This window comes from Rattus norvegicus, chromosome 13, assembly GCF_021556685.1.
Source record: "Rattus norvegicus strain SHRSP/BbbUtx chromosome 13, alternate assembly SHRSP_T2T, whole genome shotgun sequence".
NCBI classification, from domain to species: Eukaryota; Metazoa; Chordata; class Mammalia; order Rodentia; family Muridae; genus Rattus; species Rattus norvegicus.
In genome coordinates, this window is record NC_141546.1 from 45,931,455 (window position 1) to 45,952,446 (window position 20,992).

The 20,992-nt window shown below is 42.0% G+C and overlaps 1 protein-coding gene and 1 pseudogene across 3 annotated transcripts in view; both read left to right on the forward strand.

Moving 5' to 3' along the window:
• Nucks1 (nuclear casein kinase and cyclin-dependent kinase substrate 1) overlaps nt 1–11,170 on the forward strand; it is a 29,199-nt gene extending 18,029 nt beyond the window's left edge. Inside the window, exons 5-7 of one of the 2 annotated variants that reach the window (XM_087581583.1) lie at nt 1,737–1,889; nt 4,911–5,057; nt 6,069–11,170. In XM_087581583.1, the coding sequence (XP_087437709.1) occupies nt 1,737–1,889; nt 4,911–5,057; nt 6,069–6,268 (500 nt within the window). In that variant the 3' untranslated portion in view covers nt 6,269–11,170. 2 annotated transcript variants of the gene reach the window in all.
• Nucleotides 11,171–19,385: 8,215 nt separating this feature from the next.
• On the forward strand, nt 19,386–20,629 carry LOC148001602 (GTP-binding nuclear protein Ran-like; annotated as a pseudogene). The gene has a single exon (XR_015635892.1). The product of XR_015635892.1 is annotated as a GTP-binding nuclear protein Ran-like (transcript).
• Nucleotides 20,630–20,992: the final 363 nt, after the last annotated feature.

Here is a 20,992-nt window from a genome sequence, read left to right on the forward strand (position 1 = left end):
TGCCCACTGGTGGAAGGCCTCATATCCATTCACATATTGACAATACTAATTGGACTTAACGGGCTTATTTAAACACACACACACACACACAATTAGAATGGGTGCATGTTGGGAGTTACTCTCGACTTTATGGAGTTGGAGTGTGGAAGATAGGTATGATCAGATGCATTGTATATGTGTTTTTATAGAATGAATAAATAAAAGGTACTATGTCTTTATTTTTAATATGTGTGAGTGTTCTTCCTGCATGCATGTTTATGTAATCTGTACATGCCTTGGGTTCACAGAGACCAGAAAAGGGTGTTTGATCCGCTGGAGAGGTGGTTATGAGCCATCAAGTGGGTAGTGGGAACTGAACCTCGGTCCTCTTTAAGAGCAACATACCTTAACTTGAACAGCCAGCTCTTCAGCACCCTGGTTTTTTTTAAGGAGAAAAACTGACAGCTAAACCTTAATAGAGTAGGAAAGTCTAAAAGTTTCAGACAGAGCTGTTAAGTAGAGACTAGTAAGATAAGCTTAGCTGCCTGGCCATGGCGGCATGCACCTTTGATTCCCAGAGCTCCAGAAACAGAGGCAGGTTGATCTCTGTGAGTTTGAGGACAGCCAGAGAACTACAGAGAGAAACCCTGTCTTGAAAAAACCCCAAATAAATAAATGAGTGAGTGAATGAAGTTTAGTCCAGAACTAGTAGGTTAGCAGCCTGCCTTACTAAATATTATTGATGAAGCATGAGTTAACTCATTGCGGTATATGAGTAATTTTTACACACTTGTCCACACAGCTTTAGCTGTCCCATCTAATGTGTTAAAGATTTCCCTCTGCCTGTTTCTAAATTGAAGAGATCACCCAATTGTAAGGATTAGTAGTTTAGCGTTGTTTTTGTGTTTTATATCTTGGATGGAGCTTTTTTTTTTTAAAAGAAGATTTATTTATTTAATGTATATGAGTACACTGTCGCTGTCTTCAGACACACCAGAAGAGGGCATCAGATCCCATTACAGATGGTTGTGAGCCATCATGTGGTTGCTGGGAAATGAACTCAGGACCTCTGGGAGAGCAGTCAGCGCTCTTAAGCATTGAGCCATCTCTCCAGCCCAGCCTTCTCTTTTAAAGTAGCTTTTTGACTTTAGCTTCTAAAATCTGTAAACACAGATTCCATGTAATTGATAATTTTAGGATTAAACAGTTATAAATTTAAAGTGTTAGAGGAACTGTGTTGATGATTTTTTAAGTACATGCCTCGCCCAGGCATGATGGCACAGGCACACTCAGGTCTTTATATATTATCATTAACATTTATTTTTAAGTTGATTTTTTTTTTTTTTTTGGTTCTTTTTTTCGGAGCTGGGGACCGAACCCAGGGCCTTGCGCTTCCTAGGCAAGCGCTCTACCACTGAGCTAAATCCCCAGCCCCTTTAAGTTGATTTTTAACATTAGCTCTATAGTTTCAATATTCTTTTTTTTAAATCAGTCTCTGAAGTACAAATAGGTCTTAAATTCTTCATCCTCTAAGTGGATTTTTTTTTTCTTTTTCTTTTTTTCAGAGCTGGGGACCGAACCCAGGGCCATGCGCTTGCTAGGCAAGCACTCTACCACTGAGCTAAATCCCCAACCCCCAATAAGTGGATTTTTTTAATGGTAGATTTCATTCCTTTTTGAATGAATACTCTGTTATATCCTGTATCTGCAGAGCAAAATTCTTGGATTGTTGTGTCACAGTACCTTTTATATTGCAGAAGACAGTGAAGATGAAAAAGATGACCATAAAAGTGTACGCCAGCAGCGGCAGGCAGCATCAAAAGCAGCTTCTAAGCAGAGAGAGATGCTCTTGGAAGATGTGGGCAGCGAGGAGGAGCCGGAAGAAGATGATGAGGCGCCATTCCAGGAGAGTACGTGAAGTTGCCTACTGTCCGCTATTGGTTGGTTTAGACGGGCTCTCCTGTAGCCCATACTGCCCTCAACTTACTGTGTAGCTAGGACGGCCTGGAACTGTACCTACCGATGAGCCTGCAGCACTGCCCTGGTTTTAGTTTGGTATTTTTTTAGGTAAATGTTTGTATCCAGTTCCTTACATTAAGTAGATGCTACTTGTTAAAAAATAAAACTGTGCATCTAGGTGTAGTGGCACATGCCTGTCTTGAAACAAAACGAAATGAAAAAGCTAAAACTATGGGGATAGGGAGATGACTCAGCTGCTCCTCCAGGGGATGCATGTATACTTATATAAGTGAAAAAGAAAAGCTTTTTTTTTTTTTTTTTTTTTTTAAATTAGTAGAATTTGGCAATAGATAGATCTAGTAAATCCTGAATTTATAAGAGGAGATGACTATACATTGATATTTATTTTTTTACATAATCAGAATTTTATGGTTTTCCATTTTTTTCTTTTTTTTTTATATTTTCTTTTATTGGATATTTTTTATTTACATTTCAAATGTTATTCCCTTTCCCGAACATAAGCCCCCTTCCCGCCCACTCCCCCTACCCCACCCAGACATTCCCCTCCATTGGTGGGGGGGCAGTCTAGCCTTTGCAGGAACAAGGGCTTCTCCTTCCATTTGGTGCCCAACAAGGCCGTCCTCTGCTACATATGCAGCTGGAGCCATGGGTCTGTCCATGTGTACTCTTTGGGTAGTGGTTTAGTCCTTGGGAGCTCTGGTTGGTTGGCATTGTTCTTATGGTGTTCCAAGCCCCTTCAGTTCTTTCAATCCTTTCTCTAATTCCTCCAACGGGGGTCCCGTTCTTAGTTCAGTGATTTGGTGCTAGCATTTGCCTCTGTATTTGACAGGCCCTGGCTGTGCCTCTCAGGAGACAGCTCTATGTGGTTCCTGTCAGCATGCACTTCTTAGCTTCATCAGTATTGTCTAGTTTTGGTAGCTGTATATATATGGACTGCATACCTATTTGGGGCAGGCTTTGAATGGCCATTCCTTCAGGCTCTGCTCCAAACTTTGCCTCTATATCCCCTCCTATGGATATTTTTTTTGTTCCCCCTTTTAAGAAGGAGTGAAACATCCCCGCTTTAATCATCCTTCTTCTTCAGCTTCATGTGGTCTGTGGATTGCATCTTGGGTAATTCAAGCTTTTGGGCTAATAGCCACTTACCAGTGAGTGCATACCATGTGTGTTTTTCTGTGATTGGGTTACCTCACTCAGGATGATATTTTCTAGTTCAATCCATTTGCCAATGAATTTCATGAAGTCATTTTTATAAGTTTTTTTTTTTCCCCCGGAGCTGGGGACCGAACCCAGGGCCTTGCGCTTGCTAGGCAAGTGCTCTACCACTGAGCTAAATCCCCAACCCCGAAGTCATTTTTGATAGCTGAGTAATATTCCATTGTGTAGATGTACCACATTTTCTGTATCCATTCCTCTGTTGAAGGACATCTGGGTTCTTTCCGGCTTCTGGCTATTATATACAAGACTGCTATGAACATAGTGGAGCACGTGTCTTTGTTGTATGTTGGAGCATCTTTTCAGAATATGCACAGGAGAGGTATAGCTGGGTTCTCAGGTAGTGGAATATCCAATTTTCTGAGGAACTTCCAGACTGATTTACAGAGTGCAACCAAATAATTTTATGATGGGCATCACCACAATATGAGGAATTGTATTAAAGGTTTACAGCATTATTGAAAAACCACTGTCCTAACATCACCGTCTATATCGACACTTTCTAGGAAAAAAACTCACAAAGGTTGACTTTCTCCTCTTTAATACTATATTAACATCCAAACTATCTTTCTTTAAATCTGTAGCTCTCTCTCTACCACACAAGAGGAATGAAGTCATTGAAGGCTAGTAACTGGACACACTCTGTGATAAGTTTTACTTTCCATGATGGTTAAGCAGGCTAAGAGCCAGTACTCCTTTCAGAGAAATTCAGAATAACAGTTCTCCTTTTTAAGCTTAAAGAAACCCTTGAAAATGCTCTAGTTTAACATTGGGCTTTATGCATACAGATTATATACTCAACCCTGTAGGGCCACTGAAGTCTTCCCTTTACAGAGAGGTGAATTGAGAGTAGTAGGTAATCTGAGTTAGGGTCATGTTGCTATTCAGTTTGGGTTATTCCTTGGACTATGGCTGAGTTCTTCATTATCATTATTCAAAACTTCATCTGATGCCTTAAATGTTTATCCACCTAGGTTTTCCATTTTTTACCATAGTTTCTATTCTAAGACATTTGTGTTTAAACACTGAATGAATTAATAATGGGTTCTGTGTTTACAGTTTGCATCTTGGTGTGGCAGAGAATTATAGACCACTTCAACTTGCCAAAAAGTTACATAGTTTAGGTTCCCCCCACCACCCCACACACGGGTTGTTCAGATTATGAGGAGTCCTGCTTCATATAGAGTGTTCTTGTTTCGTCGTTCACAGTTAAAAAACCACCAGATCAGTTCAGCTTAGCTTGGACAGTATACATGAGTTACTTGGTATTTAAGGGCTCCAGGCTTGTATATTTTAGTTCTAGGGTTCAAAATATAGGGCCCTGCACAGTGAGTATAGGCAAGTGCTGTACCTCTTAACTGTTCATCCCCCAACCTTGTTGGTTCTCACTGAGTGGCTAGAGCTGAGTTCAAATTTGCTGTCCCCTGACTTCAGCCTCTTGGATGCTGGGACCAGACCTTGTGTCTTATACATTCCATTTTCCACAAGTTCTTCAAAAGAGTTGTTCATGAGTTTAAAAACAGAGTAGTTAGAATAAGTCAGTCATGTAGCATATGTAAGGTCCATACTGTGCCCATCCTGCAGTGGGCAGGGGCAGCGCCAGCCGTGGAGCGCTGCTCCTCACTGACACAGTAGTGCTTAGTTCCTCCAGCATTCTCAGCTCTCTTTCCCTTTGTTCACTTGGAAGGATTTGTACATTTAAGTTGGACGTTGAAATTCTTCTTTCCTCTCAGAAGATTCTGGCAGCGACGAAGATTTCCTAATGGAGGACGACGATGATAGTGATTATGGCAGTTCAAAAAAGAAAAACAAAAAGATGGTTAAGAAGTCCAAACCTGAGAGGAAAGAAAAGAAAATGCCCAAACCCAGACTAAAGGCTACAGGTGAGGCCTGTGAGAGGAAAATCATATTTTTCAAGAACTAAACTGTTGCCTCAGCATTGGCCTTGTATTTGGTAGAAATACAAGAAATCCAAAGGGGTTCCGTCCTATACATGTGCTTTTGGTCCCTTCAAGATTGGGGAGGGCTGGAGTGAGGACTGGAGGGCTCAGTGATTGAGAGCCCATACTGCTCCCAGAGGACCCAAGATCAGATCCACAGTCAGCTGTGACTCCAGCTGACTTAGGCACATACTGCATGCACAGGCACACACATGCATATAATTAAAATAATACAATCTTGAAAAAAAAAAAACAAATAGGCTGAAGGGATAGGATAGCTCAGTGGTTAAGAGCTCTTCCAAGTGACTTGGGTTCAATTCCTAGCATCTACGTGGACGCTCATAATTGTCTGTAATTCCAGTTCTGACACCCTCACACAAAACAGGAATGCAGGCAAACACCATTGTAAATAAAATAAAAATGTTACTTTTTCTTTTTTTAAATGCAAAGAATGTGTGGCTTGGACTATATGTAGGAATGAGCCTTTCATTTCAGAGCAGTGGTTCTTATTCTGTGCAGGAAGCATTGGCTGCTCTGGGATCAGTAGTCCTAGCAGCTAGGGAAGGCTCTGCTCTCTGTTCTCATCCTCTGTTCTGTCAGGATAAAAGGATACTGATGTGGACAGAACCAACCTTGGGAGTAAAGATTTATCTTCCAGGTCTTCAAAGCTTTTGCCAGGTATTTTCCTGGTTGGAGCTAGTTTGTTAAGTCAGAAGTCTGGATTTGCCTAGCGTTTTATTCTAGCAAATATAATTAATATGTTTCTTGTTTTGAGATCTTACTCATCCCTCCATACTTTAGAGGGTAATGGAGCTCCAAAACCAGTTTGATAGCCCTAGTTTCTGCTCAGACTGTTACATTATCCTCATTAGGAGTAAAGACTTTTAATTTTGTAGCTGATTTTTTTTTAAGGCATTTTTTCTGTTCCCCAAATTGTTACTTTCCATATTTCAGTGACACCAAGTCCAGTGAAAGGCAAGGGGAAAGTGGGTCGCCCCACGGCTTCAAAGACATCAAAGGAAAAAACTCCTTCTCCCAAAGAAGAGGACGAGGAAGCAGAAAGCCCTCCAGAAAAGAAGACATCTGCAAGCCCCCCACTCGAGAAGTCTGGAGATGAAGGGTCTGAAGATGAAGCGGCATCTGGGGAAGATTAAAAGTGATACTGGGGAGAGGTTTTATTAAAAAAACAAAACAAAAAAGGAAACCTATGTAGGACACGGTTTGGGCTGTGGCTTGACTCATGGGCTTTCAGTGCTATTTCATTTGTCTAGAATAATGTTTTTCTCTCTACCATCTATCTTTCTCAAAACCATTGTATGCTGATGTGTTTAAGTTGCCATTTTGTCTCAGTCTTTTCTCTGCCAGCCCCCCCACCCCCACGAAAGCCATGTCAATCAATCACTGGATTGACCATTTCATGTGTTAATAGCAGGAAGGAATGCCACGGCCGCACAGCAGTAAGATTTGAGGTGGGCGCTATGGAAGCTGCTTTTTGCTAGCAACTTGAACAATAATCAAAAACAAAAATCTAGAAAGGTTTTAATTAAACAGTTGCTTTTTCTTCTCCTGTACTTTTGACAGACCAGTTGTCATTTAACATGAGCTTATATGTCTAAACTGTAAATGTCAAAAAGAATCATGACTCTAAATTTGTCCGGTGAGGCAGTTGGGAGGCGAACATGAATTCTGGGTTGCTAACTCAGTACGCAGTTACTCCCGGGTGTGGAGGGAGGCCGTCCTGGAACTCAGTGTACTCGCTGTTCTCAGAGACTCGGGTCCACCGGTTCTTTCGTCTTGATAATGGGCTTCTGTCTTTTCTTACTGGGCCACCAGAATGAGTCTTAATTTCATATTTCATTCATGTTTTCATTGATTCAAGTTTTTAAAGTACATCCTGTTTTCTGGTAAAGTTTTACCAATGGTCAAAAATTAAAAAGATTTCTTTGAATTTCAATGACAAGATGAGTCTACACCTCCCAGTGCATTTATTTCTTCATAAGCTGACGATATCAAAATTTTAAGCGAATAAAGGTTGAGTTAGTGTGAAGCTTGGATATAAAGGGTTGAGGTTTATCCTTTATGAATACAAATATTTGAAATGAACCATGCTGTTTTTATTGGAGATAGAAACAGCTTTTTCCTTTTGATGTTTAAATCTTTCCTTCAGAGTAACAGGATAATAATCTCACAACTTCTGCTGCTGCTTCCATTCTCTGGAGTCGTTTGCTTCTTAGTCCATCTGACCCCTCCTTTCCATTCATGTTTGTTTTTAAAACAAGAGCCTGAGCCTCAGCGGGATGAGTGAGCTGTTGTAGGGTGCCTATGTGCCATTGATAACCCTCTAGAACCTTAGCAGAGCGGCAAGGACAGATCAGAGCTTTGCTCCTCCGCATTCAGGCCCCGTTCGCCAATAGACGCAGAGATTAGGGGTCCTAATGCTACTAAATTAAAGATTTGGTGGAGTAATTTCTGTATATTTTTCTGCACTTGAGCTAAATTTGCTTCCTCAGTATTCTGCTTTTGTGTTTTTTAAGTGACATGTTTGTCTCAGACAATGTCATTTTTTTAATAGGTGTTCGTAGGACAAAGGGTTATTTAAGAAATATTTTTACTCTGGTTTTTAAGACACTTTAAAGAACATTCTTAGATCTGCTTTAAAATAAATAAATGAATAAATAAATAAAACACCTAGTGGCAGTTATTTTAACCCTGCACTGCTAATAAATGAGTATTAACATGGCCAAAAATAGAAACTTGAACACAAACAGTTGGATTATTGTATTCTGTAATGGGTTATATATATAGTTGTGAGCTGTGTAGTGGGTATTACAGATTATTCTGTTTGCTGTGGTGGGCTTGCTCAGGAACCCGTCCTTAAAGAAGAGACTCACCATCTCCACCAGGCATCTCCCTTTTAGAGGTTTATAATTCAGTCTACATTCCTAGTGACATTTGGGCTTTTCTTAGGTTATGTTTTATGAAAATTTGTGGGTAGGGTCTCTTTCAACTTAAGCCTCAAATTTTTTTAAGTCTCTTTAATAATCTGCATTAACATCTCTGATTTTATCTACCTATAATTGAGAAATAATGCTATCTTCTAGGTTACTTGTGTAAAAGATGTGTCGATTGGACTTCTTGTTTAGAATCCCTTTTAAAACCAATTCATTAGATTGAAGATATATTTTCTAATTACAGGTCGGTTGGGTTAATGGTGTCTCAAGTGAGCACACAGGCTCTAAGTGACCTTTGTTTTCACTTTTTTTTAGTGGTTTATAACACTCTGGTCTTCCCTTCAAATCATGCATGCAAATAAGGAAGACTTAACGTGCTCAACTGGAAACAGGTGCTCAGCAGTTAGGTGTAGTAACACACGAGGATATGTCCGTGTGTTCATAATGACTGGCCCTTGACACCTCCATGGCTTACTCTCCGTCCTCTTTCTTTCGTCTTTTTTTCTCTACTGTGCCTATAGTGAAGTGGCAATGTATTCACTGTCTTAGTTTGCAGTGCTCAGGAACGGGATGTTCGTTTGAAGGTCTTGTCTGTTACGGAAGCTCAGCTAGGTTTACCTCTTTAATAGATGCAGTGGCTCAGCTAACACTACATTCTAGTTCTCCAGACTCTGGTTAAAGCCTTTGTCTCCTCCTTCGAGAAATGGTAGCCTCTGTGTTACCCAGTGGCAATTTACTGCTGCTTTTAGCCATCCACCACTGATGGGATTTGGGAGAGAGGACCCAAAGGGTGTATTTTAAATATCTGCTGAATCACTTACCTGCTTTCAGTACCTCCCTCTCCATAGTAACCTTAGAAAGGAAAACTAATGGTAGGATGAACGTTTTTGTTTTTGTTTTTTCTAGAGTAGTGAGAAAATCCCCCACAAACATCTTACCAAAACCCCAGTATTTTGTGTACCCCAGGCTGGCCTCAAACTTGCTACGTGGCTGATCGTAAACTCATTGTTTTGTTTTTTTCAAAATAACTGATTTTTCTTCTGTCTTCAATGTTTATATATGGTACTAGTTCAGATAGCGTTTTCTTCCATATAAAAATCAGTGGAATTTGAGGTTATAATCTAGAAGGACTTTTGATTAATGGTCAATTGATCTTGAGGCCTGGTTTTAGTTTGTAGTCCAGCTGGGAGTCCTCCTCCCCCTCCCCCTCACACTGCTAGGATTAATGCCACCATGACCGGTGACACTTTTCAAAATGGGCTTTGTTTATTTTTATGTCCACAAACGTGTAGGTGGCAGGTTGGAAAGGGAAGTAGTGTAAACAAAACTCAGGTTTAGGGGCCCCTGCCAGAGCAGACGAGAATAGAAGCAGCAGAAAGCTTGCTGCTGTGGAATCAGTGCCTGTTTGGACAGTTCTCTACTGCTAGCACCAGAAGCCACACCAGAACATTGCCACCTGTGACTGGGTAAGAAGAAATGCAGGCTAGGCACTTCATGGTGTGGGGATGGAGGTCAGAAACACAGTACACGCTTCTTGCCAAAGGGGAGGGAAAGTTAAAGCCACTGGTTGCTCTTGAGGGTAGAATATTGTTATTTTCTCTCTGGAGGAAGCTGCTGAGTTACTTGAAGATGGGGATTGTGGGGTTTTTGTTTTTTTTGAGCATTGTGATGCCAAGCTGTCAATAGCCATGTTGCTATTTGAACCTCCTTTCCCTTTTGTCTTAGAAAATACATGATTCTGAATATCAAATCCATAGGTTATACTTTTGTTCAAAGCCTAATTCACAGTAGTGTGATTGTACTAAACACTAGGAGGGTCCCATATGCCTGCCTGTCGCCATGCCAATGAAGAATGAACTGGCGACATCTGAGCATGCTCTGTGACTGTAGGGCATCACAGTTGTGCAGACACTTTGTATATTGGGTGAGGGGGGTTTTCTAGTTTATGGGGGAGGATGAATTGATTTGGGGGGGTCATTTTTTCCCCCAGTTTTGGGGCTTTTTGTTTTGGTTTGTTTTGGGGTTTTTTGTTTTTGTTTTTTTTTTTTTTTTTTTTTTTTTTTTTTGGTTGTTTCTGGTTTTGCTTTTTGTGGAGGGTTGGGGAAGTATAGTACTCAGTTATGCCCTAAAAATAACATGTATAAAACCCTGAAGTGTGACGTGGGTATGTGTGAGTGTGTATTTGTAAATGTCTGGCAATTCAACCTTTGTCTTCTGGAAGTTAGTGATTTTCCCCCGTTCTCTGGAAGTATTTGTTACAAGATTTGTAAACAAAAGCTCTACATAGTCGGTGTACCATGAACATATTGCAGCAAACCTTAGATGCTTCATTCCTGCAAGGCTTAAGACGTCACCAGGTTGCTCAGCCGCCACGATCAGTTTGCCTTGATTCATCTTTTAGATTTAATTCGCCAGTTCTAAAGACTCCTAGTCTTCCTCGGTTTTAGTCTTTAATCTTTCGTGTTCTGAGCAGAAAGTGAGAAAGCTAGCCTGTCTGAGGCCATGGGCTGAGAACCTGGCATCGTTTTCTTCATACTGCAGTGTGGCTTGATACATGATTAAACATCAGAGTGCTGGGCGTTCTTGCAATACCTTAGCAGTGCTGAAATCTGCAGCCTGGTACTAAGGAAGCTAAAGTTGGAATGTAACCACTTTAAGGTTTTTTTTTTTTTCTTTAATTTAAATGAAACCGAGTTGGACATGGTTTTGTTGACCATGTTCATGATTTATAGATGCAACATGCATTGGTGGACTCATGTGATGGTCTGACGTGATACTTCGTTTCGTACATTTACCTATCCCGGTCTGTACACATTTGCTTAAACAACAACAAACTCCTGCCTTGCTCCAACTGAAGGATTTCCAGGACTGCTGTCGGCTCCTGAACTCTGTTTTAAGTATGCGTGTCCTTTGCTTGTATTTTGTACTAAGAAATAAGGAAAAGAACCCCTTTTTGTTGAGCATGTTGGTATTGTCCCCCCCCCCTTTTTTTTTTCCTCTTGGGGACATATGAAGCAAGTTACTCTTTTCTGTATCCTTTTCTTTTGTAAACCTTTTGGTTTGTTTTGTTTAAAAATGGCTTTATAAAAGGGCTTTTGTAACCCAGATGTGTGCTTTGTGTGCTTCTTGGGGTGTTCAGAGCAAATCCACTGACCAGTGTGCAGCGGCTACCTCAGCCCATCACTGTCTGACTCCACCAGTTGGAAAAGGAACACTGAATCAGGGGACAATAGGTTGACTAAAGTTTTTGATGGATGACGTGGGATTGGGTGTGTGAGCTCTCTGCAGTTTTTCTCATCTGCAGAGCTGGAAAGTGAGAAGGGCAGTTGAAGTTGAACAGCCAGCTGTATCTGGAAAGTGCTTTTTATGCTTACAGGACACATAGTGTCAAGTACTTGCTGAAACTATACTAACGTTGTAACAGTCTCAGTACCAGACTCCTACAGAAGCCCAAATCACTTTCTGAAGGAAAAGTACCCTTCCCAAGGGTAAAGAACCAGTCCTTTCTGTGGTATGTTATTCTTAGATTGGGAATGTGGTGGATGATCCCTCTTTGGGACTTAACTGAGACTAGCTATTTGGGAACACCCCCCCCCCCCAACGTTTTCTCTTCCTTGATTGCCAAAATAGCCAAATATTTGCTGTAACACTGTTAATCATCTGTGGCCATTAAGGTTTTTTGTTTGCTTGGTTTGTTTTAAGACAGGATCTCTACATAGCACCTGTTGTCCTGAAAGTCACTATTTAAGCCAGGCTGGCCTTGAACTTACAAAGATCCACTGCCTCTACTTCTGAGTACTTGGATTAAAAGGTATATACCACCATGTCTCTCAAACTTTGTATTCTGCTGTTGGATTTTTTTTTTTTTTTTTTGGTTCTTTTTTTCAGAGCTGGGGACCGAACCCAGGGCCTTGCGCTTCCTAGGCAAGCGCTCTACCACTGAGCCAAATCCCCAGCCCCGGATTTTTGTTTTGTTTTTAAGACCGGGTTTCTCTGGGTAGCCCTGGCTGGAACTCTCAAACTTGCAGGCTGGCCTCAATCAAAGTTGCCTCATAAGTCTGGGATGAAAGGTGGGCACCATCACACCCAGCAAACTTTGTATTTTTTTTTTCCCCCGGAGCTGAGGACCGAACCCAGGGCCTTGCACTTGCTAGGCAAGCGCTCTACCACTGAGCTAAATCCCCAACCCCCAAACTTTGTATTCTTAATGGAGTTGTATGCACCAGTTTATTTTTATCTTTTTAACAATTTACTTATTTATTATATGTAAGTACACTGTAGCTGTCTTCAGACACACCAGAAGAGGGTATTAGATCTCATTACAGATGGTTGTGAACCACCATGTGGTTGCTGGGATTTGAACTCAGGACCTCTGGAAGAGCAGTCAGTGTTCTTAACCGGTGAGCCATCTCCCCAGCCCATATGCACCAGTTTAAAGTTGGTTTCGGTAGAAATTTTTTCAAGATTTATCTATTGTGCCTTATGAGTGTGCATGCTTGCTTGCATGTATGTCTGTGCACCATATTCATGCCTGGTGCCTGCTGAGGTCAGGTTCCTAGACATCCAGAGCTACACAATAAGACTGTTTCTTAAACAGTCAGCTTGCAGGAAATGGACAATTTCCTAGACAGATACCAGGTACCGAAGTTAAATCAGGAACAGATAAACCAGTTAAACAACCCCATAACTCCTAAGGAAATAGAAGCAGTCATTAAAGGTCTCCCAACCAAAAAGAGCCCAGGTCCAGACCGGTTTAGTGCAGAATTCTATCAGACCTTCATAGAAGACCCCATACCAATATTATCCAAACTATTCCACAAAATTGAAACAGATGGATCACTACCGAATACCTTCTATGAAGCCACAATTACTCTTATACCTAAACCACACAAAGACCCAACAAAGAAAGAGAACTTCAGACCAATTTCCCTTATGAATATCGACGCAAAAATACTCAATAAAATTCTGGCAAACCGAATCCAAGAGCACATCAAAACAATCATCCACCATGATCAAGTAGGCTTCATCCCAGGCATGCAGGGATGGTTTAATATACGGAAAACCATCAACGTGATCCATTATATAAACAAACTGAAAGAACAGAACCACATGATCATTTCATTAGATGCTGAGAAAGCATTTGACAAAATTCAACACCCCTTCATGATAAAAGTCCTGGAAAGAATAGGAATTCAAGGCCCATACCTAAACATAGTAAAAGCCATATACAGCAAACCAGTTGCTAACATTAAACTAAATGGAGAGAAACTTGAAGCAATCCCACTAAAATCAGGGACTAGACAAGGCTGCCCACTCTCTCCCTACTTATTCAATATAGTTCTTGAAGTTCTAGCCAGAGCAATCAGACAACAAAAGGAGGTCAAGGGGATACAGATCGGAAAAGAAGAAGTCAAAATATCACTATTTGCAGATGATATGATAGTATATTTAAGTGATCCCAAAAGTTCCACCAGAGAACTATTAAAGCTGATAAACAACTTCAGCAAAGTGGCTGGGTATAAAATTAACTCAAATAAATCAGTAGCCTTCCTCTACACAAAAGAGAAACAAGCCGAGAAAGAAATTAGGGAAACGACACCCTTCATTATAGATCCAAATAATATAAAGTACCTCGGTGTGACTTTAACCAAGCAAGTAAAAGATCTGTACAATAAGAACTTCAAGACTCTGAAGAAAGAAATTGAAGAAGACCTCAGAAGATGGAAAGATCTCCCATGCTCATGGATTGGCAGGATTAATATAGTAAAAATGGCCATTCTACCAAAAGCGATCTACAGACTCTATGCAATCCCCATCAAAATACCAATCCAATTCTTCAAAGAGTTAGACAGAACAATTTGCAAATTCATCTGGAATAACAAAAAACTCAGGATAGCTAAAACTATCCTCAACAATAAAAGGACTTGAGGGGGAATCACTATCCCTGAACTCAAGCAGTATTACAGAGCAATAGTGATAAAAACTGCATGGTATTGGTACAGAGACAGACAGATAGACCAATGGAACAGAATTGAAGACCCAGAAATGAACCCACACACCTATGGGCACTTGATTTTTGACAAAGGAGCCAAAACCATTCAATGGAAAAAAGATAGGATTTTCAGCAAATGGTGCTGGTTCAACTGGAGGTCAGCATGTAGAAGAATGCAGATCGATCTATTCTTGTCACCCTGTACAAAGCTTAAGTCCAAGTGGATAAAGGACCTCCACATCAAACCAGATACACTCAAACTAATAGAAGAAAAACTAGGGAAGCATCTGGAACACATGGGCACTGGAAAAAATTTCCTGAACAAAACACCAATGGCTTATGCTCTAAGATCAAGAATCGACAAATGGGATCTCATAAAACTGCAAAGCTTCTGTAAGGCAAAGGACACTGTGGTTAGGACAAAACGGCAACCAACAGATTGGGAAAAGATCTTTACCAATCCTACAACAGATAGAGGCCTTATATCCAAAATATACAAAGAATTCAAGAAGTTAGACCGCAGGGAGACAAATAACCCTATTAAAAAATGGGGTTCAGAGCTAAACAAAGAATTCACAGCTGAGGAATGCCGAATGGCTGAGAAACACCTAAAGAAATGTTCAACATCTTTAGTCATAAGGGAAATGCAAATCAAAACAACCCTGAGATTTCACCTCACACCAGTGAAAATGGCTAAGATCAAAAACTCAGGTGACAGCAAATGCTGGCGAGGATGTGGAGAAAGAGGAAAACTCCTCCATTGTTGGTGGGGTTGCAGACTGGTACAACCATTCTGGAAATCAGTCTGTAGGTTCCTCAGAAAATTGGACATTGAACTGCCTGAGGATCCAGCTATACCTCTCTTGGGCATATACCCAAAAGATGCCCCAACATATAAAAAAGACACGTGCTCCACTATGTTCATAGCAGCCTTATTTATAATAGCCAGAAGCTGGAAAGAACCCAGATGCCCTTCAACAGAGGAATGGATACAGAAAATGTGGTACATCTACACAATGGAATATTACTCAGCTATCAAAAACAACGACTTTATGAAATTCGTAGGCAAATGGTTGGAACTGGAAAATATCATCCTGAGTGAGGTAACCCAATCACAGAAAAACACACATGGTATGCACTCATTGATAAGTGGCTATTAGCCCAAATGCTTGTATTACCCTAGATGCCTAGAACAAATGAAACTCAAGACGGATGATCAAAATGTGAATGCTTCACTCCTTCTTTAAAAGGGGAACAAGAATACCCTTGGCAGGGAATAGAGAAGCAAAGATTAAAACAGAGACAGAAGGAACACCCATTCAGAGCCTGCCCCACATGTGGCCCATACATATACAGCCACCCAATTAGAGAAGATGGATGAAGCAAAGAAGTGCAGGCCGACAGGAGCCGAATGTAGATCGCTCCTGAGAGACACAGCCAGAATACAGCAAATACAGAGGCGAATGCCAGCAGCAAACCACTGAACTGAGAACGGGACCCCTGTTGAGGGAATCAGAGAAAGAACTCGAAGAGGTTGAAGGAGCTCGAGACCCCTTATGAACAACAATGCCAAGCAACCAGAGCTTCCAGGGACTAAGCCACTACCTAAGGACTATACATGGACTGACCCTGGACTCTGACCTCATAGGTAGCAATGAATATTCTAGTAAGATCACCAGTGGAAGGGGAAGCCCTTGGTCCTGGTAAGACTGAACCCCCAGTGAACGTGATTGTTGGGGGGAGGGTGGCAATGGGGGGGAGGATGGGAAGGGGAACACCCATAAAGAAGGGGAGGGGGAGGGATTAGGGGGATGTTTGCCCGGAAACCGGGAAGGGAATAACACTCCAAATGTAAATAAGAAATACTCAAGTTAATAAAAAAAATCTAAAAAAATAATAATAATAAAAAAAAAAAAAAAAAGAAACAGTCAGCTTGACTTCACAGCAGTCATCTCCTCCTCTGCCAACAGAGGGCATGCCTGCTTTCTGGATCATTTTTCAGATGCTGTGCCATTACACCTGGCTCATCAATAACCATCTGTAGCTATAATCAGAAGACGGTGTAAGGCTTTGTGTACAGGGGGCATATGGGTGTGTCCTACCATCATTAGAAACTCTAAAACTTCCCTGCCTTCCCCCCTCAACCCCTACCACCACTCTGCCTACAGTGCTACGAATTAAACCTAGGGCTCTACACATAAGTAAAAGCTCCACCTTTAAACTGCATCCTCAGCCCTTCTGTTGCTGTTCTCTGCCATTTCCATATACCTCAGACATTTGAATCAGTCCAAAAAATATATATTAAAGATTTAATGAGAGGACAGGATTATGTCTATAGATAGTTATTAAGGGCCGGGCATAATGGCACTTGCCTTTAACACCAGGACATGGGAAGGAGAGGCAAGTGGACCTCTAGGTTTGAGACCAATCCAGTTTACACATAAGTCCCTAAACATCCAGAACTATATGTCTCAAATAGGATATGTATTAAAAACAATCAGCTTGACTTTAAGCCGTCGCCCTCTGCCAATAGAGGGCAGTGTTCACCAGCCAGACTTCTGCTCATTTTCAGATACTGTGTCTGATCCTCAGCACAGCCTGTCTCTTCTGCGTTACCGACTATGATTGGTGTGTCCACTGGAGCATGCAGCAGTAGTCATCTGGGTTTTAAATGGGAAGTCGGATCTCCTGATTCTTTTTTTTTTTTTTTTGGTTCTTTTTTTTTCGGAGCTGGGGACCGAACCCAGGGCCTTGCGCTTCCTAGGCAAGCGCTCTACCACTGAGCTAAATCCCCAACCCCGGATCTCCTGATTCTTAAACGTGCTCTCTCGTACTGTTCTCTTAGGATTCTGAAGTGTTGCAGACAACGTCCTAAAATGAATGTGGGCATTGTGGTTTCAAAACTCAGTGGTAACTCTTGTTTGGAGACAGGTGTTGACTTTTGCAGTTGCCCTTCACTTTGAAGGTTTTACTCCGGACAAGTATTCACCCAGCAAATACAGAGCCTTGTTCTTTAGACTGTGGATCTGGCCACTCCTTACTCTTGATAGGGCGTGTTTCTCTTTCCCTCCATTCTCTCAGCCCAGTGGACAGCTACCCATTTTGACATGCTCTGTCTGGGCCACTGCCAAGAGAAATCTGTACTCTGGGGTGTGCTCCCTGTTTCGATAGTGAAGTCCTGGACAAATATTGTGGAATGCAAGCTGTGCTAATTCTGGGGACAGGGAGCCAGAGGGTGTAGCCAGAGTTTCCAGCCTAGTAAAGCAAATAGTTACTTTAAGCATGGTAACGAAATGTTGGAAATGATTGTTTGCCTTGACTTAGTGCTCTGAGCAGGTTGCAGTGATGATTTACTAAGGAACAGAGCAAGGAAGTGTGTGTACATGTGTGTTTGATAATGTTTTAGCTGTGTGTGTGTGTGTGTGTGTGTGTGTGTGTGTGTGTGTACACATATATATGCCTTTTCTGTCCAAACATAAGAAAGACAGCTCTTTAAGAGCTGGAGAAGCCAATTGTGGTGGCGCACGCTGGTAGGATTTGCTGAAGGAAGCAGAGGCAGGAGGATCATGAGTTCTCGGCCAGCCTGGGCTACACACTTTGGGGTTGGGGATTTAGCTCAGTGGTAGAGCACTTGCCTAGCAAGTGCAAGGCCCTGGGTTCAGTCCCCAGCTCCAAAAAAGAAAAAAAAAAAAAAAGGAGCTGGAGAAATGGCTCAATGATTAAAAACACGTTGCTCTTATAGAGGACCCAAGTTCTCTCATAACTGCCTGTTGGTAACTCTTGCTCCAAGGGATCCAATGCCTTTGGGCTTTGGAAACATCTGTGTTCATATTCCACCCCCCTCCCGTCTCTTTCACACACACACTCTCACACACACATTCTCACACTCACACTCTTTCACACACACGCTCACACACACACTCTCACACACACATTCTCACACTCACACTTTCTCACATACACTCACACACACACACTCTTTCACACACACGCTCACACACACACTCTCACACACTCTCTCTTACACTCTCACACTCTCTCATACACACACACACACTGAAGGGTTTTGTTGGTTGAGGTAGAGTGTTCTGTGTATGTCTAGTTGTATTTTTTCTTCTTGGACAGGAATAGGTAGTTTATATGTGTTCCTTTCTACATAATACTAGGGCGGGTAAGTAAAGTCATTGGTCCAAGAAAAAGGATGGTTTAAGTTTTAGGAGAAAATAATTCCTAGAGGACTAGATACATAGTGAGAGGTGATTCTTACCCACAAAGAGCCTAATATGTTTAGAGTAACAACTAACCAAAAGTAGATTTTGAAACACTGGTCTTTACTAAATGCAGACAGTGCCTCCTAACTCTGCAGCTCACTAATTTAACTGAAACACACACACACACACACACACACACACACACACACACACACAAATCTGTGGTTTTACTCCAAAGTAATTAAAAATGGTGACATAACAAAGCTCTTTTGTAAGACACTTAATATTTTCAAGGATTCAGCTGACATTCTGTTTGTTTTGTTTTTTGAGACATCTCACTGTGTAGCCTTAGTTGGCCTTGGACTCTGTAGACTGGGCTGGCCTTAAACTCAGATCTGCCTCCTGGGTGCTGAGATTAGAAGTGTGCACCATCAGGCCCAGCCCTGACATTCTGTTTAGGTACCTGGGAATTGGTACTCTAACGTCATATCTACTACATGGTTCATCCCAGTTACAAGCTCCGTGTTTTATCTCTGCCTCCTACATCTGTCCTAATTTGCCACTATTTCTTTTTCCTTCCCTTGTTGTGAACGAACAGTTCTTTTCCATAGGCTTAGATTTTTTCTGAGACAAATACATTATTTAGATATGAGCCAGTCCCCTGGAGGTGGATAGGGAGCCAGCTGTCCTGAAGAGAGCCACACAATTGGCCCGAATGCAAGACAAACAGCATTTCCTTGTAAACCTGGAACAATGCAGAACTTAGATTCCAAAGCTCTATTGTGAATGCTGGTCTGGCTTTAGGTATGCAGGATATAGACAGTATCTAGTTCAAGAATGTGGGTTATTGTCCTAGACCTTGCACAATGGGTCAGTGTTGGGCCATCGGCAAAGCAGGTTGTCATCTCTGGCACCCAGTAGTCCTTGATTCCCTTCCCACCCACTCCCATGGAGCAATAAAATGTACTTGCCCTCCGGGCTACTCAGCCTGCTTTAGAAGTCAACACTGTTAAGCAGTCTGAAGTAGGTACTTGCTCTGGGAAAATTCAGCCTGAGTGGGGACACACTAGCAATGCAGTGGAAACAACAGTTCCTAGAAAGCCCATTCCTCAAAATTGGCAGGCACTTTTTATTGACAGAAATTACGGCAACTATATTCTAACACACCAACTGCATACACACACAACAACAACAGTGTGTCAGAGTTCTTGACAGGAATGAGTCTAAGCCGTTTAGGTCTCTGAACGTTGACGTGTCCAGTATTTTATGGCTTAGAACTAAAACTTGATAGAGACAATTATATTATCTCAGAAAACTGACCTGAGCAGCTCAGAAAACGAGAAGGTATGGGGGCAGTGGAGTCTCCCAGAGTACTCAGTGTAGCACAAGAGGTTTGATTTCCCACACCCCAACACATGGTCCCACCCTGACCCAGTGACTTCAGAGAAGCCTTGGGGCTGGTCTTGATAAGTTAGAAGATCAATTTACAGGAAGATCTTGAGCAAGTCACGAGCCTCTCCACCCCTCAACTCCCCTGCCCTCTTCTACGATGAGGCTATAAGGGACCGCAGCTTCAGTTGGACAGGCGCGGAGACGCTTTCGGAAGCCGCTCTCTCGCGCAGGATCGTCACGATGGCCGCCCATGGAGAGCCGCAGGTCCAGTTCAACCTCATCCTGGTGGGCAACAGCAGCATGGGGAAGATGACATTCATGAAGTGCCACTTGATGGGCAAGTTTGAGAAGAAGAATGTAGCCACCCTGGGCATGGAGGTGCAAACCTCATCCTCCATACCAATAGAGGCCCATCAAGTTCAACATGTGGGACACAGCAGGCCAGAAGAAGTTCGGGGGACCTGCGCAATGGCTGCTACATCCAAGCCCAGTGTGCCATTATAATGTCTGACATAACATCAAGAGTTACTTACAAGAACGTATCTAACTGGCATAGAGATCTGGTACGCATGTGTGAAAACATCCCCCATTGTATTGTGTGGCAACAAAGTGGATATTAAAGACAGGAAAATGAAGGCAAAATCTATTGTCTTCCACCTAAATTAGAATCTTCAGTGCTATGACATTTCTGGCAAAAGTAACTACAACTTTGAAAAGCCTTTTTCCTCTCTGGCTTGCCAGAAAGCTCATTGGAGATCCTAACTTGGAGTGCGTTGCCATGCCTGCTCTTGCCCTACCTGAGGTGGTCGTGGACCCAGCTTTGGCAGCACAGTACGAGTATGATTTAGAGGTGTCTCAGACGACTGCTCTCCCGGATGAGGATGATGGCCTGTAAGAAAGTGAAGCTGGAGCGCTGTGTCAGAAGTCTGGTTTTATAGGCAGCTGCTCTGCGACGTCAGCGGTGCAGCGCGTGCGCCACCTTATTTAGCTGAGCAGACCGCGTACTTCATTGGGAGGCTGAAGGAGACGAATGGGCCTCGGAGTGAATGTGGCAGTTAAACATACCTTCATTTTTTTTTTTTTTAATCTTTTTGGACTTGCATATTTAGCTGTTTGGAACAGAGTCGTTTCCTTCCTGAATTTCAAAGATAAGACTGCTGCAGTCGCATCACAATATTCAGTGGTGAAATCTTGTTTGTTACCGTCATTCCCGTTCTTTTCGTTTAGAACCAGAATAAAGTTGTATTTCAAATAACCTAAAAAAAAAAAAAAAAAAAAAAAAAAATGGGACCGTCGGGCCTGGGACCGTTTTTCCACTTCAAAGGACCTCGC